Source organism: Moschus berezovskii, chromosome 16 (genome assembly GCF_049115385.1).
Source record: "Moschus berezovskii isolate FMDL1 chromosome 16, NW_MosBer_1.0, whole genome shotgun sequence".
Lineage (NCBI taxonomy): Eukaryota > Metazoa > Chordata > Mammalia > Artiodactyla > Moschidae > Moschus > Moschus berezovskii.
The window spans coordinates 61,464,629-61,490,354 of record NC_142475.1 but is presented as its reverse complement, the minus strand read 5'-3'; the positions used below and the strand labels follow the sequence as shown (position 1 = coordinate 61,490,354).

At 44.4% G+C, this 25,726-nt stretch overlaps 1 protein-coding gene across 5 annotated transcripts in view; it reads right to left on the bottom strand.

Annotated features, from left to right (window-relative positions):
• Positions 1-25,726, bottom strand: part of ASAP1 (ArfGAP with SH3 domain, ankyrin repeat and PH domain 1) — a 357,541-nt gene that overhangs the window by 53,191 nt on the left and 278,624 nt on the right. For all 5 annotated transcript variants that reach the window (XM_088844856.1, XM_055431746.2, XM_055431745.2 and 2 more), the window contains 6 exons: positions 25,043-25,172; positions 23,593-23,678; positions 15,843-15,918; positions 14,337-14,423; positions 7,902-8,002; positions 6,843-6,912 (listed from right to left, as the gene is read on the bottom strand). In XM_088844856.1, coding sequence (XP_088700982.1) covers positions 6,843-6,912; positions 7,902-8,002; positions 14,337-14,423; positions 15,843-15,918; positions 23,593-23,678; positions 25,043-25,172 — 550 coding nt within the window. The remainder of the gene's footprint in view (positions 1-6,842; positions 6,913-7,901; positions 8,003-14,336; positions 14,424-15,842; positions 15,919-23,592; positions 23,679-25,042; positions 25,173-25,726) is intronic.

Sequence of the window (25,726 nt, the reverse complement as noted above, 5' to 3'; positions counted from 1 at the left end):
AGGAATTGCTAGTCCTCATCCTTTTGCGTGTTGGTAAAATCGCTGGATTTCCCACATGAATGACAAAGACATCTGACAGGCTGAAAAGGTAGTGAGGCCAGTTAACGGTGAGACTGCAGACTACCACGTTCCAGTGTGGCATCCACATTCTGAAGGAGGATACAGAAAAGCTTAGGGAAGATCAAGGGATGATTAAAGGAGTGGAAAACGGGAACTTTGAAGGGGGTTTAAAGGCATCATTTAGTTGGAGCAAAGAGGCTGGGGCATGACTTAACCGTCTGCCAGGACGTGAAGGGTTGTCACTGGGAAGATCGGGCAGCTGTTTTCCATTTGTACAGATGGAGGAGAAATGCCCTCCAATTGTAGAAGGTCTGAGCCAGACATGAGGAAGAACTTCCCAGGCTTACACTGATTATGCGTAATAAGGGGTTTCAAGTTTCTTAACCTAAGTAGAGAAGGCTCTTCAAAGACCTTAAGAACTTTTGAGACACCATTCATATTTGAATGTGGCAGAGGGTTAGAGTTCTTTTTTCTTCCCAAATCTTCGTGACTACTGTTTATGAACCACCTCACCAGCAGACACAACCAAGTAACACAGACAAAATTTTTCAAAAGGAAAACATACTCAGTTAAGTGTCAACCGATTCTGGAAAATTAAATAGCACCGTTCTTCTCTCATTTTAAAGTATGGGCTGCTGCTGCTGCTAAGTCACTTCAGTCGTGTCCGACTCTGTGCGACCCCTACCTCAAAGTATTTTACCAGAAGCTTCTGAGGACGAGGGTTTTGTGCAGTTTACATCATTCCATGACTGACCCACAACTTCAATGACAAGATGACACGTGGAAGCCTGTCTAGTCTGCTGAACTGACACCTGCCATGTCGATACGAACTTCACTTGACAGGTCATGCCTGCACAGTGTTCTTCCTCTAAATGCTAGTGGGACAAACGATCTACCACTCCAAAGGTGAATCTGGAGAGCAGAGAACACAACTTTTGACGGTTGAAGCAGCTGACATGGCCAGTAACGAGCCCAGGAACAACAAAATGTGGAGTGAGGTGCTGAACCAGGGTCTACAGACCAGGGACCAGAAGGCTTGGAATCGCGACAGTCATCCCTGGAACTCCAGGTTTGCATAACTTCCTCAAATTTCAAAGTCCTTTCCAGACCTTTAGCACTGCTGCTGCTGCTGCTGCTAAGTCACTTCAGTCGTGTCCGACTCTGTGTGACCCCATAGACGGAAGCCCACCAGGCTCCCCCGTCCCTGGGATTCTCCAGGCAAGAACACTGGAGTGGGTTGCCATTTCCTTCTTCAATGTGTGAAAGTGAAAAGGGAAAGTGAAGTCCCTCAGTCATGTCTGACTCGTAGCGATCCCATGGACTGCAGCCTACCAGGCTCCTCCGTCCATGGGATTTTCTAGGCAAGAGTACTGGAGTGGCTTGCCATTGCCTTCTCCGTTTAGCACTAATGTACAGCTAAACTGATAAGGGAAGGTATAATTTCTCCTGCCAGTTCAGCAGACTTGAAATCAGACTAAATGACCTGCCCTGGGCTACATCGTTGTTGAACAGTTTAGGAAATGCTTTCATACTGTTTGTTACAGGAGAGAAAAAAAAAAAACAAAAACGGAAAGGACACAAAGGAAATGTGTATTTACTGAGTCCTCACCGTTGATGATTCCTACCACGCTTGGAGTAAAAGCTCCAGTCTGGGTCAGGACGCCCATGGGTCAGGCTCCTTCTGATTTCGTCTCCTGCCACTTGGCCTGCGGCTCCCCCTGCTGGCGGCGAGCGGCACTGGCTTCCCCTCTACACCTCTGGGCTCCAGCCCCTCCGGCCAGCAAGGCCAGCAAGTCCCCAGAGGGGTGGTCCTGGCCTGACCTCCCTCCCTGGACTTCCTACTCCTTCACACTCTGCTGTACTGCCTTCCACGTTCTTCTCACTCCCCTTTACCGCTTGTATTTCTTCCCACAAAGAGCACACATCTTTCTCATTTGTTCACTAAAATATGTCTGGCCTGAAGCAGGCACTCAATAAATATTTACCAAATGAATGAATGCATTTCTCAGCCTTACACATATCTATCTCAGGTACTGACCTGCGAGGGAACTATTTTTAGTTCCGGGAGTTGGTGATGGACAGGGAGGGCTGGCGTGCTGTGGTTCACGGGGTCGCAGAGAGCCGGACACGACTGAGTGACTGGACTGACTGCCCGACTGAGACGAAGGAACAGAGGCACAGACAGCGTGACCGGCGTTCCGAAACCCTCCCGGGAACCAGCGGCACAGAGCCTGGCGCTCGTCCCTTCCGCTTTCACAGGGCCAGCCACGGGCCCCCAGTCCTGCCCCGCGGCAGCCCGAAGCCGCACCCAGAGAACACCTCCTCTGAGAAGAGTAAGGGCGAGAAATAAACAGAGCAAAGGGGTCGAATATGAACTTCTATTCTGGTATCTGCTCGGGCCATTTAGCTTTCATAATTGATGCAAAGAGAAATTTTAGAAGCCTATTTTACCTTCTTCACTTATGCATTTGACAAGATACTGCAGAAGCCTCTACCCCATCTAAGCACATATGAAGGGCAGGCCGTCTGTGTCACCCAGCAGATACAGGAAACAGACCCGACCAAGGGCCGAGGATATGCCCGGTGCCCAGAGCCTGAGCTCAGGAGGGCATCGGGACTTCCGCAAGGCTCCAGGGGCGGCCTCGTCCCTGGGTGAGGACCAAGGCGGGGAAGCATGGGTGCAGGCCCCTGGGAGTGAGAGGGACAAGGCAAAAGGTGATGCAGAAGTTCACACGGAGGGCACTGTGGCTGGCGTGGAGGACTCGCGCCCCGTCCCGGGAGCGCGGCAGTTACACTGAGGGGACCCCCTCCCAGAACCGACCAGCCCACCGACATCCAGGGAGATGGCTGGGGAGGAGCCTAGAGAGTAAGACTGGTGAGCGATGACAGGGCCTGAATCAAAGTGACGGTCGTGATGCTGAGGGCTGGGGACTCAAGACACTGCTGAAAAGGGACTTTTCAATTATTCCCAAAGATACCTGTATGTTAGCAGGCAGCTCTCCCAGGCCCCGCATTTGAACGATGAGTGGAGGTGGAGTCTGCTGCCCCTGTAGGCTCTGCTGAAGAGCATGTTTAAAAAGCTCCAAGTGCCCCCACCCCAACATCGTTACGATGTCTTTCAAAAATGAAGACTGTTTCAGCTCTGTTCCCTGAAAAACTTTGAGGCTTGTCCTTTTACAGGTTTTACTGCTCCTTAAAAGAATGCATATTCCTGTAAGAAACACTACGAGACAGAGATAATGCAAAGCAGAAACTGAACATTACTTGTTAATCCTACTTACACCCAGGGACAGTCACGGCTAATACCTGATTTTAACAAGATATGCGTGTGTGTGTGAAATGTCTGTTTTTAGAAAAACATGGGTTGGTTCAATTTGTATATACAGTTTTGCAAACTGCTTTTTTCCAGTTAACATTATTCACGTAAGTGTTCATTTTTACGTATGTATGTGCATCCACGCACATGCACACACACACACATGTGCAAACATGGCAAAGCTACTTGCAGGATTCTGAACATGCTTCCACTCAGTAAGCTCTGGACACGTTCCCTGCACAGAAGTGATGGAGACATCACCCCTCTGACATATACCCTCTGCACCCTAAACAGAAGATGCCGTTCAGCTAGGAAAATCATCACAAATGTGTGCAGAAACAGAATGAATCGATTCTGATGAACGTTTCTGCATCTCCTGAAAGAAAACAAACATCACACGTTTGTCCGCAGACAGCTCGGCATGCACTGTGATGAAGTGTTTTTGCTGGAAATGTGAAGCCGTTAGCGCAGGCGTTATTTCTGTTAGCAGAAAACAGCTGCTACTGGAATCAGTATCCAGAAATGAAATTATTTCCCCCCATCATCCTGCTGGATTGCTCACTGAACAAACAAGAAGTGAACATCATTAATTACTTGGGAAATAAGGCTGTCCCAACCAGGCTCAAGCTGCTGGATAGCTGCTGCTGCTAAGTCACTTCAGTCGTGTCCGACTCTGTGCGACCCCATAGATGGCAGTCCACCAGGCTCCGCCGTCCCTGGGATTCTCCAGGCAAGAACACTGGAGTGGGTTGCCATTTCCTTCTCCAATGCAGGAAAGTGAAAGTGAAGTAGTCCTGAAGCTGAATGCTATCTTCTGGGCTCTGGACAAGATGGAGAACAAGATTCCCTGGAAAATGTCTGTGGGCCTAAAGAGCCCAAGGATAGGGAGAGAGAATTAAATTCTTGCTCTAGTGTGATGCCTGGAGGTGCCAGAAGTGTTGTCCACTTCTAACAGGAAGAAATGAAATTCCTATGAGAGGACAGGTGCCCCAGATGAGCTTCATCAAGTCCCTCCAGGAAGAAACAGCAGTACAAAGGAATTCCAATAAGTGAGATTAAACATGAGATGGTAACACATGAGGGAAGAAGGTGACAGTAACAGCAATAACGATAGCTGACATTTATTGAGCGCTACTTACAATGCGCATTGTGTTCTAATTACTTCTAATCAATGAACTCATTTAATCTTTACATGTACCTATGAATTGGGCACTACTATGAGGGATTTAGTGTTATTTTGACTCAAATCATGGCAGTCTGGGCCCACAGTGATGGGTGATGTCACCTCAATCAGATCTTTGAAAACTGTTTTTTTTTTTTGGTCACACCACGTGGCACATGGGATGTTAGTTCCCTGACCAGGGATGGAACCCATGCCCTCTGCATTTGAAGCTTGGAGCCTTAACCACTGATCCACCAGCAAAGAAGAGTAATCATTTAAGTTTACCAGACACTTGGCTTCCCTGGTGACTCAGATGGTAAAAATAAATCTGCCTGAAATGTGGGAGACATGGGTTCAATCCCAGGATTGGGAAGATCCCCTGGAGAAGGGAATGGCAATCCACCCCAGTATTCCTGCCTAGAGAATCCCATGGACATAGCCTGGCAGGCTATAGTCCATGGAATCGCAGAGTCAGACATGACTGAGTGACACTTACCGTGGTCCAGGCTCTATAAAGCTTTAAATGAATCATCTGACTCTCATGACACTGAAAGGCAGGTACTGTTAAAATCCCAGTTGACAAGTGAGGAGTAAAGTATCTTAACAACAGCTGGCATCAGAGGAAAGGACTATTATGTCGGAGAAAGAGCACGGGCACTGGGAACTCAGAGGCAGGCAGGACACTAGCTTCTTACACTTTTGAAATTAATCTCTCAGGATTATTACAGTCAAGCGATGCTTCACATATAACCCTTATATTTTCTTTCTTGGATAGCTTGTTCTATTGTATTATATATTGATACTGCAATGCTTATGCTACAAAACTAAAGTAAAAGCAAAGAATACAAAGATAGAGATTTATTTATAACAGTCTAGTGACTTAACATAAACACTGTTATCCTTAAGCTTTATGCTAACGTTTGCCACAGATTTGTCAGAATTGGAGTTTTGAAATGAAAACATCTCATGCTGCACTGAACAGATACTAGACATGATCAATATTACTGTGACAGCAGATTCAGAGGTTCTCATTGAATTTGATTCCCCAAGTGCTGCATTACTTTGAATAGTAAACTAAAAAAAAAAAAGTCTCTGAACAGGCATGTGTGAAGCAGTGAAACTGTAGAAGCAATCTCTGGGGATGTGTGCAGGTATACAGAAAACAGATTTCTTCCAAAACGGTCAGCTGGAGAGACAAATGGTTTCTGCTGGAGCAGAACCCGAGTGTGTGGTCAAGCCAACAGGCCACGGCTCGCCAATCTAAACACATACTTGACCCTCTCCCAAGTCAACCTGGTAAGAAGAACCTGCCAAAGTGACTGGGCCCTTCCAGCATGAGGAATTCCCCTGTCTTAATTAAGGGGTCCCAAACAAAGACCCTGTATTTCCTGACAGAAAAAAGCTCTTTTATCCACTTTTCAAAAGATCACTGAATTCCACATGTTTTCTCAGGAAACAGCTGGCCCTGATTTTCGACCTGTTTGTAAGGAATCAGACGTGTCTGCAAAGTCTGGAGAAGCCAGCTAAAACTGGCCACAGAGATCTTTCTGTGGAGGCAGGTTATATGATTACAAAGCGATGTAACTGGCAGTAAAAAAGTGTGGCCGGAAAAGTAGGGACCAGGTTAACACAAAGCAGTGGGAGGTGGTCAGAGGTTAGGTGGAGAGGACCCACTTTCCCTGGGCTGCTCCGGGGGCAGCAGAGGTGGACTCACAATTTCCAACATTTGTAGCAGGGCAGGCTGCCTGTCAATAGATTTCAGTACGTCCAGGGACATCCAAGGAGGAGGTGACACAAACAGCAACTGCTCTTAGCTGTGTCCCACACACAGCCAATCGTCACTAGCACCTCTGGCAGTTACATGCTTTTCTCCAGGCAAACAGTGAACCTGGGATTCAGAAAACTTCAGGTTTTCCACGTATGTGTGAAGTCACACAGATTTCTAAAGCATCCTGTTGGTTGAAAGAGCCAGCTGTTGAGATAATTTGGGTAGCATCTAGATGTGTTAAAAATTTCAGAACAGCCAATAATATTTCCCCAAAGATGAGATGAAAAAAGTAAAAGAACGCCTGATTCGGTTTTGAGGGAGCAGAAGACAAAGTTTTGGTGAAGAAAGAGAACCAGGCAGGACTAGGAAGGACAGACTTCTTTCGTGAAGGAACGTCCTAAACCCTTTGACTGGATCCCACACATTAAACACGCTGGGGGAGATTTTCAGGCTGGTGGCCTCACGCGCCTGCTTTCCGGGCCACGTGGCTACCGGCGTCACAGACACAAGGGTGGCGAGCGAGCGGACACACTCACTGTGGCGTGGGAGATGGTCAGGATCCCGTTCTTGACGGAGCACTTCCTTCTCTGCCACACCTTCCGGATCCTAGGGATGGAGCCAAACACAACCTGATACAGTACCTGCTTCACGCAGCTGCACGGCGTCATGCTTGACCATCATCACAAAACGCCCCCAACCAAACACCACACAAGCCAGGGTCTGGGCTGCCTTTGATTATCCCGGGGCCGGGGGGTGGATTCAGACTAGCAGGCACACACAAGGAGGCACTGGGATTCTTCCTGCTCTGGCCGCATGTCACGGCACGTGCAACTTCCCTGAGCAGGGACTGAACCTGTGTCCCCTGCAGTGGAAGCAGAGTCTTAACCACTGGGCTGCCAGGGAAGCCCATAACACTGCTGTTGATAGTGAAAACGGGAGACCACAGAACAAGAGAAATCTGACAGCAGGAGAATAAATGAATGATTACAGTCACATTCGTACTACAGGGTATGCAGGCGTTTAAAAAGAATAACGCAACTACATATGTGCTGATCTATGTAGATTTTTGAAGCATACTGTTGGTTGAAAAAGCAAGCTGTTTTAAGATACTTTGGGTATCATCGAGAATGTTAAAACTTCAGACCTATAAAACAGCATTCTACATTTTCTATACATACATGTATAAACGTATTTCCTTCTTTATTGCCTGTCTCCCTGGTTATATAGAGCATATAAGCTCTATAACGATAAGAACTTTCTTTGGTTCAGAGCTATATCCCCAGCGTCTACAGTAGTGCCTGGCATGTAGGACTCCCGGAAGGTATCTGCTGAACACATGAGGACACTCCCTGCCTTCCTCAAACCGCACATTACAAGTCACAGGTACCATCTGTGGACATAGACCAGTTACCACTGCTTCTAAAGACAGCAGGTTAACTCTCAGACTTAACTGAGGGAAGCCTTATTCGAAGCTGGTGCGTGGGAGACCGTGCAAGTGCGTTTCCCTACCTGAGCGGCTGGGGCAGGTCCCTGGGTTACTAACCCCTGGAAGGATGCTGAGCACACAGGGGACCCTGGGCTGGCTGTGCACGTACCCGTCACTCTTCTTCAGCAGGTAGCCCTTCTTCTCGCTGCCGTACTCCTTGTTGCCCTGGAGCTGGTGCATGCTGTAGCCTCCTTGCCGGCTCTGGGAATCCTAGAAAGGAGATGCCATGCATTAGACTCATGCTGGAGGCAATTCTCCACTCCTTGACTCTAGTCTGCCATGGAGCCTTTGCTTGTTGGTCTGGAGCTAAGAGAACTGTGGACTTTCGAGAGTTGCCGGGGTCCTTGGTCATATACTAGCGGAGGAAACTGGGCAGGTAAGCAATTGCCAGACAAGCTTGAGCTGAGGGCTGGGGTCCAGATCTCCTATTTCTAGTCTGGAAGCCAGCTCTACTTCAGAGACACTGCAGCGACAAGCTATTCTAGGACTCAAACTAGTCTACACTGGCAGCAGAGGCGAGCGCAGAGAGGGCTAGGGGAAGCGAAGTGGGCATCCGGTGAAGCTCATGCGCCCCGAGGGTTCCTCCTCCAGGCACGCCGCCTCTCCCTCACCTTTTCTGCTAAAATACCCCCAACAACAAGTACTCCTCCTCAGTGAGGGACGAAGAACTACAATAAAACTCTTGTTCTGCAACTAACGAGTACTCTGTCAAAATACACCTATACCCATGCTTTGCATTTAAAAAGATGACTCGGTGGCAGGGAAAAGTGTATGGCATGGTGACAGGACAACACAGATGCAGACAAGCTCGATTTAACATTCACGGAGGCTTTTCCCTCGTTTCTAAAGACTGCACCGTGGAAATGTAAGAAAAGAAACAACAAGGCGGAACTGTAGAACGAGGACACGGGGCTTCAGACACAGAGGTAGGACAATACGGTCTGACAAAACGCAGTGACTTACTCTCCTAGACTTCGATCAGGAAGGGTAAAAGCAAGAGGAAAAAAAAGGCAGAACATTGGAAAACATAGTTAATTTCATTGATAGTCTTATTGTTTATAGGTTAAGCACTTTTTACAACACAGAGAAAACATCACTGTAAAGATAATCAATATCAGGTATTTCTCTCTCGCTCACACTTCAGAGTCATGATAAACTTCGGGTAATAGGATAATAAACCATCTTTATCAAGTTTCATTTCAGGTTACTTGAGAACAGAGGGAAAAGCAAGCTTAATGGAAGAGGAAGTACACACTTCACCAGCATTAAAGGGCTGACAAACCTCAACATTTTTATGTGTAAAAAAAAAACCCAGTTCTTTACTGAGAAAGTCTAAAGAAAACAACAAATGGTAGGAACACCCTTTGTTTTCCTAAAGTGTAGAAAATTTAATAAAAATAAAAACAACCAGCTCAGAAGCAACCCCTGAAACGTGATGGTGAAGAGGCAGGAAGCTGAAGCATCCATTATTTACTGATGGCTCGTGCACAGCCTGCCTTCCAGGCCAGGGTGACCTCTTCCTGGCATTCAAGATCCCCTGGACCAAACAGCGTGTGCTTGGTGAATGCTCGGTGAATGTTAGTAACAGCTGCAGGGAAATCTGTAGGGCTATTGTACACACCAAGAGTTCACTGTTCAAAAGCACGCCCCGAATGCTCCCTGAAAACCAGGTACCGCAAAAGTGCTGAGGACGCTGGCTGGGATACAGCCTGTCTCGGAACTGGATGCTTACCCTTGGCCCCAAGCTCTCCCGCTCTCTAGAGGGTAACTGAGAGCTTCCTGCACGCTGCACTGGGCTCGAAGACTCAGACTAAGAGGTTACAAACTCTGCTCGGTTTTTTAATTTATTTATTGGACATGCAGCATGTGGAATTTAGTTCCCCAACCAGGGATCGGACCTATGCCCCCTCCATTGGAAGCTCAGAGTCTTAACCACTGGACCACCAGGGAAGTCCCTGCTTGTTTTCCTAATCTGAGTCATTTCTTTAACTAGCCAGATTCCCTCCAGCTGAAATATATCACTGGACAGTTTTAATCATCTGGGGAACGGTGGTGCCTAGGAATGTTGAAAAATTCCCCTCCAGGTTTACTTTTAACCAGGGTCTACAGCCTTGGACTCAGGAGCTGTGACTGAGGGACTGAACCTCATAACAAACAGGCCAGAGTCTGCCTCCTCCAGGGCCTCGAGGGACACACCCAATACAACAGTGGGGACACTTGGGATTTTTTTCAAGGAGGCAGCAGTGTGCCCACAATACTAGTCAAGAAATACGAGGACAGAAAGTCAGATCAGGTGGTAGAGACCTGAGCCATGAGACAAAAATAATAGCTGGGATAAATGAAACCCACAGAGCTCCTGCCTTAACCCAGTAAAATCCCAGGGAAATTACTTAACTACGGAAAATTACTTAACAGGTATCTTTGCCACATCTACACCTCCCCACAACATTAAAAACAAACTCTAAAATCTCCTTGATAGATTCTTATTAAAAGAATAACTATCTTCCTTGGACCCCTTTTCAATGAACTTCTCTTTATCTGCTCACATAATTCCTAGTCTGTCTGAATGCTTTAAAATGATTCATCTTTCACCTTAACCGGCCTGCTAACATTTAAGATAAAGGTCCAAGTTTAAAAAAGTAAAAGTACTTACCTTTTTTAAAAAATAAGGATTCAGATGGTGATAACTGATGAAAACTATTCTGTAAACTTACTACTAAGACATTCCTTACACGTATTTTTACTAGCCTAAATTAACTTTAAATTCTGAATAACAAGCAGATTGGGTATTCCTTGCTTTATATCAGACAAACATGGTTTTAAAGGTGAATAAAGTGGCTGAAGCCTAGGCTTTGACCCCAGAAGTCTGTTTCATTAAACCAAGCAGGAAGGAAGTGATGAGTGAGAAGAAGCATCAACAATCCTAAACTAATGAGCTTTTATGACCTAAGAAAGTTACACAAATGATGATGATATTGAGAAATGATGGTTCAGCAAGGCACTCCAGATAAACACAGAGAGGATTCTGTTTTTCAAGAAAGTAAATCTTGGAGGATTGTTAACACTTAATAAAGAAACCAGCTGGAGAAGGGAAAGGCTGCCCCCTCCAGTATTCTGGCCCGAAGAATTCATGGACAGAGGAGCCTGGCAGGCTACCGCTCACGGGGTCGCAAAGAGTCGGACACAACTGAGGGACTCTTACACACACAATAACTAAACAAAGCACAACGGAAGGCATGAAATCGGTTCTGAATCCTCTAACAGTGGAACGGGAACCAACATGAACCGAGGAAAGAGAGACGCAAAAGAGAAACTCACTCAGGCAAGCAATTTAAAACTACAGTTCAACTGAAAAAGAAAACCTTGGAGAAATTTCATGATGTGAGTCAAGAGATATAAACCATAGAATGAGAAACTATGGTGGTATTTTGTTAGTTCAACTTCCCATTCTCTATTAGCAGTACAAATTAGCTTACTTTCTTATTAGGAAACCTTATTAACATATAAGCTGCATGACTAAGGAGCAGAATCTCACATCCTCTAAAACTGCAAGCAATTACACCCTCATTGACTTAATGGCTTATAACTGTTTCTGGCATCCAATTTAAAACTAAACTTCTATTTATAGAAGCTTCAAATTTCTAATGTAAGGTATGAATGGAGTGAGGAGAGGAGTTCTTTTGTTTCATCTTGCTAAATATTTACTGAGTTGTTCCGGGGTGCCAGGCAAAGTACCAGATACTGTGAAAGGAGAGATGAGCAAAATACATACAGTTTGCAAACTAAGATGAGTTACTGAGACAGACTCAAAGAAAAACTTGGAGTTTGGGGAACGATTTATGGATAGCATCATTAAAAATAAAATATTTTCAGCCCTGAAAATAGTATTAAGGCAAACAGTCCTTTAACAAAGTTAGGCTATTACAAAAACCTAAGATAACTACTACTACTACTACTGCTAAGTCACTTCAGTCGTGTCCGACTCTGTGTGACCCCACAGACGGAAGCCCACCAGGTTCCCCCGTCCCTGGGATTCTCCAGGCAAGAACACTGGAGTGGGTTGCCATTTCCTTCTCCAATGTGTGAAAGTGAAAAGTGAAAGTGAAGTCGCTCAGTCGTGTCCGACCCTTAGCGACCCCACGGACTGCAGCCCACCAGGCTCCTCCATCCATGGGATTTTCTAGGCAAGAGTACTGGAGTGGCTTGCCATTGCCTTCTCCGAAGATAACTAATTTCCTGAAACATTTCCCGAAAGTCAATAAAGAATTGTGACGAGGAAAAAATGAATCTACCAAAAATCCAAAGATTCTATTTAGAGTTCAAATTCTTGAAGCTTCCTTTAATGGAGTCAAGTTGAAGCTGGTAGGGGTGAGGAGGCTGAATGATTTGATGGGTGACTTTAATTTCTCAAGTCCCTATTTTAGATTACTTTATACTCTTCCAAAACTGGAGTGTAAGAACTCTCTGGTGGACAGTCTTTTACTAAGTCATTAAAAATCATTACCTTCTAAACATATATTGTGATAAGAGATGATTAATACCATGAGAATGGGACACGCATACTGTGAAAAGTCAACTTTACTTGTAAAATACTCTGGATGTGGTGTTAATGAAAACTTATTTATTAATTTGGGGTGGAATTAAAATAAATCATGTGGATTTCCTCATGCATATGAGAGGCTTAGATGCAACTATGCTGTTTAACTAGTGTGAGCACAATAGTCGTTATGCAAAACAAAAAAGGACTGTAATAGTCTTTTTTTCTTTTTTTCTCCCAAGAAAGCTTCCACGCAGAGGAAAGAGGTAATCCCGTGTGACCAAATAAAGGTAGGAAGTGTTTAAGTATACAACTGCCAGTTGAAAACCGTGTCGTTTTCTCCCCAGAAAGAGACTTAGCTCTTACGCCTCCAGTTGGGTATTTCTAGGGCTCTTACACTGAGAAGTAAGAAGCTACAGGAGACAGCTTCTCCCAGGGCCGCCAATAAGCGTGGTCTGAGGCCTCAGAGCACAGGTGCAGACGCTGCAGACACTGGATGAGCTGGGTACAAGCCCACATGCCTCCTAGCCCCTTGATGCCTCTTTCCAGGGATCAGCAGGTGCTCAGAGCAGGGCGACAGGCTCCACTCGCTGCATGAACACCCAGTATGTACACAAAAACTGGATCTGAGCAGGCAGGAGGGTAGAGGGCGACAGTCATTCAGTCAAGGGAACCTTCAAGGTCGCTCTAAGATTAATGGTGCTGGTGCATGCTTGAGGGGGTTTGCTTTGTTCCTGCTTTGGACTCATTGAACCCCTTCTGTAAACTTTAGGAATTTATAGAGGGTTAGTTTGCAACATTTAAAAAAAAAGCAGGGTTGGGGGGGGGACACTTCCCCCAGTGATCCACTGGTTAAGACTGCCTTTCTCTGCAGGAAGGGTGGGTCCAATCCTTGGTTAGGGAACTAAGATTCCCACATGATGCACGGTGCAGCCAAAATTAAAAAACAAAAAACAAAAAAAAATCAGCTTGCAATTGTGAAATAATACAGGGAGGAAGTGGCACTATAAAAAAGTGCTGTATTTTGTGTGATTTTGATTAAGTATTGCACTTAAACTGAATCCATCGTAACTTTGTAACATAAGCACTACTTTTTCCCATGCAGCAAACGGTGCTCACTATTCCATGTGCCCGTCACATGAAGTCCCTTCCCTTCAGTTGCACCCCAGGTCCTCCACAGCCATGTCTGGGCTTTTGCCTCGAAGCAGCATCTCTCACTCCTCCACCCACCCTGCCCCAAGCTGTAGGCGGGCTGCGGACTCCCCCTAAGTCGTTCTGGCTTCTTCTCTTTTCTGGCACGGCCCCTCCCAGTCTCTTACAGCCTCCATACTGCTGGAGGTCTGATCGCTGGTTCACACGGCTGACTATTACCTACTAGGCAATGAGCTCCTTGATGGAAGGGACCCAAGTTCGGTGCCTAGAACAGCTGCTGGCACACGGTAGGTATTCATTAAATGCTTGCCCAAACAAATGAACAGATGAGACTAGTAATTAAGGATGTGTACTGCATTCATTTAACACTTAACCTTTCACTGTATACTGTTTCAGCCCGCAAGGACAAGCTCACATCAATTTTTCTAACTGTGGGGACAAAAGCTCTATGCTCTGCATCAAAATAAGTTCTCTATTTTTCTGGTAGAATGAGACAGGTTCCTCTTAGCTGCCTGGAAAGACTGGGATGATCTAAGAAGAACGGGGCTGTGCACATCAATGCTTACTCTTCAAAGCCTGGGGGGATGCTCTTCTGAAGCACACCTCTTAAAGTCAGGATGGCAAACCTGGTCACGGAACTGGGCACATCATTTTTTGTTTTTTTACAAAGAGGGAATGGGCACTTAGAGGCTGTTTCTACTGCGTTTTAGATGACAGCTGTATCTTGGGTCTCATCTGTCCCCACCACCACCATGACCACCCTGGCAGGAAGGCCTTCCTATGCCTGTTCTGCAGATCAGGATATGAGGCCCCACTCAGAAGGTGAGCCCTGCTGGAAACACAGAGACCACCTACTTCTTTCTGATCGAGTTGGAGGGAGGACTTTATTAGGTCTCGGAGTGCGGTCAGCTGTTTCTTTTCTTCATCCTGGGTCTGTTTGATCTATGAGAGAAAAACATTGCTTCATCACTCATCTCTCATACACTTATGAGCAGAGTTTAATTCATCCAAATAGATACCACTCGTCAAACAATTATACAGTTGATTTCCTTATTACAGTCCTTCGCATGGTCTCATTTTTGACAGGCACGATTTTCTCTTCCTCTTAAACTACGAGTGAGGTTGGAAATTAGTGAATAATGCAACATGCTTTATTATGTAGTACGTTTAAGCTAGACAATTAACTCAGAAGGACTATTTTCAACAAAGGTAAGAAGTAACACCGAGTCATTTGAGTTTTTCAAAGGGTGGTAGTGGAAATCCCACGATGTGACTGAATGGGCCAGAAGACAACCCTCAGAATGACCGGAACCCCAGAGCGAATGCTCAGACGAAAGTTTACAAAGTGTACACGAGGGCAAGGGGCTGGTGCTGCTTTCCTTTCTTCTGCTCTTTTTCTTTGCTGCTACTTTTCCTAATGACTTGGCATTTAACTGCAACCTGAGCTAGGTTAGCTTATTCAAGAAAAAAGAAAAAATTCACAGCTGTATATTTTTGAAGTTCTATCAGAATATCATTTGTAACACTAAAATCTTATTTGAATACATGCAGTTACACTCCTAAATACATACTTTCTTTTTTAAATTTGAAAGTGAATGTTCATTCCCTTCCAAACTTTCAACTTTTTATTTTGTATTGGGGTACAGCCCATTCACAATGCTGCGGTAATTTTAGGCGAACAGCAAAGGGGCTCAGCCACATGTATGCAAGTATCCACTCTCCCCCAGACTCCCCTCCCATCCAGGCTGCCACATAACACTGAGCAGAGTTCCATGCGCTGTACATTAGGTCCTTTTATATACTTTTAATATTATTCATGGCCAACTGGTTCATGAAGAACAAATTTGAGATTTCTACACAGGCATTTAGCTTTCTTCTCAAAAAAGTTTTCTTCTTGATTTTTTTATTATAAAGGCAAAACATAGAAAGCAGGGGGAAAGAAAGGAGAGGGAATATAAAACAAGCAAGAAAAGAAAAAAAAATCATAAATATCTGCTCATTCGAAGACAGTCACTTAGTTACTTTCTTTCTAGGATAAAAATTTCTTTTTCTCTTTCTGCAACTGCTGACAAAAGGGCACTCATGTGGTGATAGTCATTCAGAACCAATGGCCATCCACCTGCTCCCTGCCCTGCCCTGCTCTTCCTACGTCCCAGAAACATACTCTGGAATATCTGACCAGGGATGATATCTCTGAGTTAAACTTGAGGGGAAAGAAAAGTTTATCGGCCCTAGGTTTATGCTGACACATCACTTCACCCTGTCTTTTTTTCTTTAGCACTCTTAGAATACAGATTACAAATTTACTGCTATCTATCCACAAAAGCAAGTTAAAGTGCATGCATTTTGTAAAGAACTTACATTATACAAATCAGCAGCCAGTTTTTCAATGTACTGTTTCAATTTATCAGCTGTTTTCAAACCATCTTGAAAGAAACTACAATGGAAAACAACAGAGATTTACCAGCGGTTCTAAAAAAACGATATGAACCCCAGTTACCCGAAACATCTGAAATTTCCACAGGTGCACACTCACTCTCCCCATATATCTACACAAACCACTTACAAAACTGATTTCAGCATTTTATAAAGATGTACTGACAAATGACAGGCAGGCAGATTCTTTACCGGCTGAGCTATGAGGGAAGCCCAAATTATAGGCACCGTTTGACATACGCTAGCAGGTGTCACATGGACACTGCAAGCAACAGCTATAGTCGCAACACTCTGATTTATACAAAGGACATTTCTTTATGGGTGTGCCAAATTTGAATCCAAAAGAGACAGACACATAAACCATTGGAGTTCATAAAGCTGAACTGGACATTAAGGAGAGCAATAAAGGGCAGAGGACAGTCAGCAAGGGTTCTTTCTGTTTTCCAGGATCTCTGTGTCCCAGCATTTGAAACAAAGGTTGTCGAACCAGTGGTACCAATGAATTTGGAAAGCTTTCAGTCCATGAAGACTCACCAGCCACACTGCAAGTGTCAGTCATCACGTGTGGCTGGTGGATACCAGGCGAGACAGGAAAGAATATCAACACTTGCATCACTTCATTATGGCAGAAACCAACACAATATCGTAAAGCAATGATCTCTGAATTAAAAATAAATTTAAAAAAATGTCCATCACTTCAGAAAGTACCACTGGACAGTGCTGCTCCAGGTGAAGAAGAAGCAAACTGAGATTTGAACAGCCTGCAAGGCATGTTATAAAACATACATTTTTATGGAGAAAGAGGGATGGTTTCAGTTTGAGATGGTATTGATAAAAACATGAAGTTCTTTACCAGCAGTGAAGGAGGGCTGGAAGGAGGGATAATCCCTACCAGTCAAAAGGCTGAAGAAAGACCCAGGCAGTTTATTTGCCTACAGTTAAATTCTTCTGAAAGTGACACAGACTAAGAAAAATCGACGTAAGAAGGAATGATTTTAATCTACAGTACGATCCAATGTTTGTAAATCAAACAAATCACACACGTAAATCCAGTAAATTTCTGAGTAAAGAGATTTTGAGTCCACTTCCCCCCGCCCCAATTTTTTTCTCATTAGCTCCATTTTCTAAATATTTTCTTAAGATCATGTATTACTCGGGCAAATTAAAATGAAAGAATCAACACTTAACCTAGGAGGACGAGGCTGAGCTTGAGTCCCTCTCTGATGATTACTTTAGGGCCAACTTCTGGTTTCTGGTGGGAAGCCGGGGTGGGAGTGGGGTGTAGGGGTGCTGCTGGGGGTGGGGGGCAGAGGCTGCAGCCCCCGACAGTCCTAGTGACACCCAGTGGCCAGCACTGCGGTCAACAGAGCCCCCCTGAGCGCCACACTCCATCCACGCTCCACGCTGCTGCCTGGGGCTCAGAGCCCCAACCTTCCACGGAGGCCCCGCTTCCCTGTGTCCTTCTTCCCTCTCTCTGACTTGGTTCCCGGTTGGTGGAAACGCCTGGCCTTAGGAGTAAAAAGAACATCGTATTTTGGCTCCAAACCTCACTGTATGTATAATAACCTGGGGCGGGTTATTGCCCTTGGCTGACCATGAGCATGCTTAGCGCCACCTGTGGACGTTTTCTGAACTTCAGGAGGCATCGGATGAGCCACCACTGATGGAAGCGTTCTGCTGGCCGGAGAGGGAAACACGAGCGTCAGCTCTGATGACCCATCACTCAACCTGGACTTGGATGCTTTCCCTACGAAAGCGGAAACTACCGAGTGACATCCCACTTGTCCCTCGGCCAATTTCTCTATAAGTTACTGAAATAATTTGGAAAATAGGTGACGACGTGATAATAATAATAATAATGGCAGCTAATGTGTAACTGAGTACTCAGTGCCAGTCACTCACCATTATGCATAATTCATGAAATATCCCTTCTTAAAGGTCTCTCTACAATCTAACAAAATAGGTAATTGTTATCATTAACCTGTAAGACAGATAAAGAAACAGGCTCAGAGAGGTCAAGTGGGTCGTCTAGGGTCATCAAGTCATTAAGTGCAGTTTGGATTTGAGTATCCGTTTTCCCATCTCTGGAGCATAGGTAATTAAAGCACAAGGCTGATCTGGGCCCAAGTCTTCGCTCTCCCACTGAATAACAGCATAATCTCCAGAGCCCTGAGCCTTGAATTCCTTATACAGGAAACGAACAGAATGGCATGGACCTTGGAGAGTTCTCGTGAGCACCAAGATAAACTGCCAGGCACAGAGAAACAGCTCAATGCATGATGGCCACAGGCCGGCAAAATGGGCTTCTTCATTTTTCTGACCTTAGGGACACAGCAGGACTGGTTCATTTAAAAAAAAAAATAAGTAGCTTGAAAGCATATGACATTTTAAAGATACTGGGTGCGAGAAAAAGGTAAGCCGCCAAGTGATGGGCGGAATGACCCCTGAATTTACCCTGAGGAGCTAAGACACACCTCCAGAGGCAGAGAGCAAGCACAGAAGTGCCCAACACCATCACCCATCCATCAGGCAAGACACATTCTCCTTAGAACAACTTGGAACCTCCTTGATCCTGAGAGTCGCCATGTACTTCGCTTCTTTCTTAAGTCACTCTAAGCAGTGATGGGGAAGGAAAATATTTTGTTCTTCCTTTTAATTTAAAAGAGAGAGCGAGCAGAAGGTCTCCCTGATACCCCTTTATCACATGTACTGCTTGGCTTAGGAAGAGGTATTGCTTGGCCAAAAGCTGAAAGATTCACAGAGCATTATTTTCATAAGTTAGGATACCCTGGAATAGAAGAGAGTACGGTTCTATAAAACAAACTATAAAGCAAAAATTTTTAAAAAGTACCCTCTCACAATTCAACCACCAGTCCCTTAGGAAAGCCTGATTTCCAAGCTTCAGGTTTGGCTTAAGTCAGGTATCGATTCCCAGCTGTCTAGGTAATGGGGACATTTTCTCCCAGATATATTCTGTGTGTGTCCTGTGGTATTTAAGAAACTTGAAAGCACAGGGGCAGTGTAAGTACTAATTAACTGCAAATACATCTTGACAGTTCAGATCAAAGAGACAGTGGAGAGTGGTAGACTGGACTCACATATGGAGATTCTTAAAAATACAGATGTCCAAATCCAATTCCAGACTTACAAATCAGAATTTCTGCATACTGAAAGCATGCACTCTGAGTGAGACCTCGGTTCAAGAGTTGGTTCTGCCATCTTCCAGCTGTTAAGTTTCAAGAATCTTTGTTTTTGTTTTGCTGGGATTTTTTTCCCCATTAAAAAAAAATAAGATAAAATTCATGTAACATAAAATGATACAACATTTTAAAGTGTACAGTTACTGCTGTGCAACCACTACCTAATTCTAGAACATTCCCATCACCCCAAAAAGAACACTGTCCCTGTGAACAGTGACCCCCAATTTCTATCTTCCTCTATCCCCTAACAAACAGCAATCTGCTTTCTGCCTCAAAGGACTTGCCTTGTCTGGACATTTCACTTAAACGGAATCACATCATATGTAATCTTTTGCATCTGGCTTCTTTCACTTAAAGTAACAATTTTTAAAGAAAATTGAAGTACGGTTGATTTGTAATGTTGCCGCTTCCACGCACACAGCAAAGTAATTAAGTTATACATATAAAATCTTTTTCAGATCTACTCTGAGTTCCTTAAATCACATGATAGAGTTTGCACCCTACTTCTTAAACCTGGGCTGAACTTGTGTCTAACTGTCTAATGAACGCATCACAAGCGAGACAGTGCCATACTGGAAGCTGAAAGTCAATCCTGTGTCTCAACTCTTCCTCTTCCAGTAATCTGAACCAGCATGAAAACAAACCCAGGCTAAAATGAGTTGGGCTAATATAATATAGCCTGTCATCTCTTGCCATCAGCTAGCTGGGCGTTACAGTAACACTGCGCTCTCTCGGTGTTTCAGCTAAGACTACTTGCTGCTGAAACCCCCTTGGGCACGGATGACCCTCCTGGTGGCTCAGTGAGGCTGCCCTTCTACGTCTGGCTTGGACGTCATCTCTGGAACGTGCTGTTCTGCAGCCCATCTCCCTGGCTTACTCCATTGCATTGGCGGCCACACCCCTCTGCCACTGCTACTTTTAATTATGGTCCTGGCCAGAGTGTGGTGAGGCATCACACTGGGGTTCTGATTTGCCCTTCTCAAACGACTAATGATGGTGAGCATTTAATCATGGGCTTTCTGGCCATTCGTGTATCTTTTTTGGAGAACTGGATATCTGAATTCTTGGTCTATTTTTAAACTGCGCTCTCTGTCATTGAGTTTTAAGAGTTCTTTATACATTCTGGACACTAGATGCTTATCTGATAAACAATTTGCAAGTATTTTCTCCCCTTCTGTGGGTTGTCTTCTCACTTTCTTAACAGTACCCTTTCACTCACAAGTTTTTAACTTCGAAATCCATTTTTATTTTTTTCCCCTTTGGTTCCTTGTGCTTTGTCTGTTTTGACACACATTAACTGATCATCTATTAAATGAATGACTGTGCCTTTGGGGAAGTTATTGATCTTTTCGGAGCTACAATTTCCTGATTGCTTTTGATAAATTCTAGCCGTTATTATCTGTAAGATGAAAGATGATAAAGTAATGTGCGTTAAGTGCTCTTGAGTCTGCAGACCATAATGATACTTGCCACTGCTAGAAGGGGTGGCTAAGCAGTAGAATAATACATTTGTCTTGGAAACAGCATGTTACTGACAATGTTCATGTTGGCAAGGGAGGAGTAACTGGTGTGGGCGAGCTGAAATGAGTGACACAAGTTCTTCTTTTCTGTTCCCTTTATTTTTCCACGGCAGCAGCTGTCTCCCTGCCAGGTACAAGCACTACGATGAGAGATTATCAGAGCAAATTCATTCTGGAGCTCCACCTGACTTCATGTTAAAAAAATCATTTTGAGAACTGGAATCAGGTTCTCAGAATATGAAATTTCTCTCTTTAGATCTCAGTAGAATGCTTTACAGGTCCACTCTACATCTGTTCAGGGTTTGGGGAGATTGAATTAGGAAGGAGGAAGAACAGTCCTCGAAAGAAAGCTCCACTGGTTTCTCGCTGTAATGGCATCTGTGAAGCTCAACCTGGGGTGGCCAGGGTCAGATTACAACACAGCCCAGTTCTACTGCTGGATGTCTTTGAATCGCTCTTCCCGCAGGGAGGTGTTTAGTGTGTAGGGTTTCCTTCTGCTGATCTTTCTCTGCCCTAGGATAGACGCTTCACCAGGTTCCAGGGTCTAAATGCCAGCCTTCCTCCAAGTCCAATTCCAAGTGCCCCCACCGCCTTCAAGGAGCCCTCAGTAGTCTGTATCCAGAAGCCTGTCCTTCTCTTGATTCTCTGTGTTATCAGTTACTTTCCAGCCGCATGATGATTCTTGATCGACCTGACTTACTTCCTGCATCACACAATGAAATCCCAAGGGCGGAAGCCTTGTTACGTTGCTGCATCCTAGAACCTAGCAAAGTCCCTGGCTTCTGCTAGGAGACTGATAAATATTTGTGGAAGGAGAAAAATACAAGAATCAAGGGAAGATGCTCTCCTTTTCACCTTTACCAACAAAGGCTAATATATCTGTAGCTTACATAATGTCTTATCTTTGGAAAACTCATGTTTGTTTAAGTTAAATCCTTGTATATGACTTACAGATTTTTGAGATCAAAACGAGATTTCTAAAATCAAGTGAAATCAGACTTGCTACTCAATTGCTGTAATTGAGAGACAGCGCCAAATCCTAACCACTGGACCACCAGGGAGCATCTCAAATATTGTGACTGAGAAGACAGAGAGAGAGTCACTGATTTCTGTACAAGTTTCAAAGAAAGATCTGTGTTGAGGAAAACTAAAACTGATGTAAGATGGAAGACTCCCCCTAAACTAAAATCAGGGACCACCACTACACATTTCAAAGTTTCCTAAGCACCCTGTTGTGATAAGAAGGCAAAGGTTGGTCTGGGCCTTCAGTATGAGGCTTCTGCAGGTCAAATTATCTTATATACATGGAACTGTTTCCATTTCACTGTATTATTCTTATATCTGAAACTTTCATAGAAAGTAGAATTTGCTTTGGAAAGAGTAAAATAGAATTTATGTAAATAACAAGTTGATCGTTAAAAGTTTGATCTTCCTGAACAGAAACAATCCTGTATAATAAAAATGAGTATTAATTCCACTTAGAATCACCCGAGCAGCGAACAGGCACAGTGCAGCAGGCATACGCATTTTCTCACTTAATTCTCGCATCTTCCCAAGATCCGAGGTGGGTCTACTAAGAACCTTAACCCCACCTGACCCCACCTGACCGGTGAGGATCCTGCAGTTTAGAGAAGCGCCTGACAAGGATCACATGGTTACCAGAGCCTGGATCTGAAGTCCCCTATCTGCCCCACTCAAGCCTGGGGCTTTTCCCATCATGTTAATGCTGGCTCCCTTGAATGTTTCCGTTGAACACAAAGGTTTTCCTAGGTATGATATTACAAAAAAGAATACAAGAGATGACCAAAGGAAATTACAAAATCTAACTTCTTGGAGAGTCAACATCTTATCTAGTATAGTACTAATGACTTGTAGTCTACTCATAGACTACTACTTATAGACAACTAATGACAGTAGTCTACTTATAAATAAGTATGAGAGCTGCCTGGACCATTTTGGAATGTCCATGCACTATTTCTCTCTAAATTCCACAGATGTAGTACAGAGTTGAATTGGTTGAATTGGTTGAAGTACAGAGTTGAATTAGTTGAATTGGTTGTAGTACAGAGTTGAATTGGTACATTTTCAGACAGAAATTCTACATTAAAACCCAAGAAAGCTAACCCAGAAAGTAAAGGAGACGTGATGAAGCAAACGTGGTGCCACAAGCATGATACATGGGTGGCCCTGCTCCACAAGCCACTGCAGGGTGCGTGTACACAACCGTGTCTCCCACACACACAGGAGCAGCTACACAGGAACTCAAGTATGAACACTAAGCACTGCCAGCATCCAAAGGATTCAGTTTCACTTCATTTAAAAGTGAAGTCGCTCAGTCGTGTCCAACTCTTTGAGACCATGGACTGTAGCCCACCAGGCTCGTCCGTCCATGGACTTTTCCAGGCAAGAATACTGGAATGGGTTGCTATTTCCTTCTCCAGGGGATTTTCCTGACCCAAGGATCGAACCCGGGTCTCCTGCACTGCAGGCAGACGCTTTACTGTCTGAGCCACTAGGGAAGCCCTTAATTTGGATGATGCAAAAAATGAAACAAAAACAGTCCCATGTAGGAATATGTTGTACAAATGACCCAGTAACACGTAAGATGCCAAGTTAAGTGGGGGAGGGAAGTTATTAGAAAGGCCTCTTTAGTGACAAAGTGACACAGCCACCGTGCATTTGTCACGACAGCTCCACGGGCTGTCAAGGCCAATGCCAGAATCTGTAAGACGGCATTTAGAGAAGCCGAACAATTGCCCTTAATTCGAGTGACTGATTTACAGAAAACACAGAAGGTGGAAGACAAAACCATTTCTCAGCGTTTGGCCACAGAAGGTCCCTATAACAACTATGCGCAGGGACTGAATGAAGGCCAGAAAAGAAAGAAGGAAGCAAGCTGAGCACACGACTGGGCCTTGCACGGGCTGATGACTGCGGCTGCAACAGCCCACTTACTTGCACTGTGCGTGGTAATACTTTATCAGGTTCTGCAGCAGGTCCACACCCTTTTTGGTCTTGATTTCATTAACTTTAATGAGATACTGTGGAAATAAAACAGAATTGGACATTGATCATTACAGAGAAGGCTCTCTGGCATGGGTTTGGGTGCCAGATCACCGATCGTGAGTCTGCAGGAGGCTGGGCTGCAGCCAGACAGTGTGAGCTGACTTAGGGAACGCTGATCTGACAGTCACAAGTGTGCAACACAAACTGATTAGTGTGTTAGCATTTTATAAATGCTTAAGATTAGTTTACTAGACAAGCGGAAACCAAACACAGCAAAACATTCTGGAATTATGGATTATCCTATCCCCACCCTGGTTCAGTGGATCTCAAACTTATTGTTCACGTAGACAAAACCTGAAAGATGGATTGAAAGACAAATGGTATTCTCTTTAAGGAAAATGCTGGAAGATACTCAACATTCAGATCAAAGAGGTAAATTGGAAAATTGGTAAATTTAGTACTTTAGGTATTAAAAAGGGAAAGGGAAAAAAAAAAAAGAATGCACTTGCTTGCTTAGTTGCTTCAGTCATGTCCGACTCTCTGCAGCCCTATGGACCATAGCCTGCCAGACTCCTGTGTCCATGGGATTCTCCAGGCAAGAACACAGGAGTGGGTTGCCATTTATGTGCTAAACATGACTGGCTCTGATTTTCACAACTGGCCAAGATTTTCTGTTGATATTGTTTGCTTCTTGTTCACTTGTTTATGGTGTGAAAGTGCTCATGAACAGATAAGCATGAGGGGGCTCAGAACAGAAATTAAAAAAAAAAAATTAAGGAAGAAAAACTTGAAACAGGAAATTCTATCTACTTTAATATTTTCTGAAAACTGCCAAAAAAAAAAATTCCATTACTCAGTATCAGAATGAGCTGGTCTCTAGGTGAAGGAATGCCAGTGTTCAATGGGAACCCAGTTTGAGAACCACTGCTCTAAGTCTACGGTAACATGCTTTTCATTGTATTTCACCCCCCACGAATTCAGACTTTCTTAAGACTACTTCATTTCAGTTTTCATTCAAACTGGACACAGGGTTAAAACAAAACAAAAAACCATGCTGTACAACCTGTACTAGTAAAACTTAATATTCACCAGTGTTACCTCTCACTCCCAGTTTTTTTTTTTCCACACTCACTCACAAGCAATATTAAAGTTCTCACCAAAGAATCCTGTTTTGGCTTAAAGAGCCCACTACGACCCGGGCTCAAAATATGAGACAACAGTGAGACGGCGGATCCCAAAAGGCTTGGAGAGAAGTGGAGATTAGAGAGTCCTTGAGAAACAGTCCCCTCCTCTAATCATCAAACCACAGCCCGCGTTTAAGCATAAAGACGGCTGAGCAGCAGAAAAGGTGAGGGGGAACCGCGTCCAAGGCGCAGGGCAGGCTCCAGGCTGTCCTTACCTCGCACATCTGGAGCTGGAAGAGGCGCCGCTCCTTCTCCATTTCCTCCGCAATCTCGGCGCCGGTGATCTCCGTGCGAATCATCCCGTGCTGCTTGGCGTGCTCCCTTTTCTCCTTCTCAATTTTGGTACTGTAACCGAAGCAGATGCCAGCATTTAAAAACCAAAAAACCACACTCCTGTCCTTAAGGACAGCCATTTGACTCTTTCTTCATTATTAGAAAAGGCAGGGACTCTTAAATGGATGGCATCGATCAAAAGTTGAAAATCTTAAGTTCAAAGAGTCAACACATCGTATGGATTTTCACCAAGGACACTGCCTACATTTTAACTTTGATCTCACCCTTGAGAGGATTCACATAAGTTCTCTTCCATTCTGGTTGGCATCAAGTCACTGTGACAATTTACTTTTTCTGCAGTAAAGCACTTTACACGATGCAAAAGAAATCAGGAGGTTGGAGGCCTCAGGCATATCTTGATTATTAATAGATTACAAGACTTGAGAGTTATTTCAAGAGTATATAATGGGTCTTTGGAGGCATGCACAAAATTTCAGTTCAGTTCAGTTCAGTTGTGTCTGACTCAATGCGACCCCATGAATCGCAGCACACCAGGCCTCCCTGTCCATCACCAACTCCCAGAGGTTACCCAAACTCATGTCCATCGAGTCGGTGATGCCATCCAG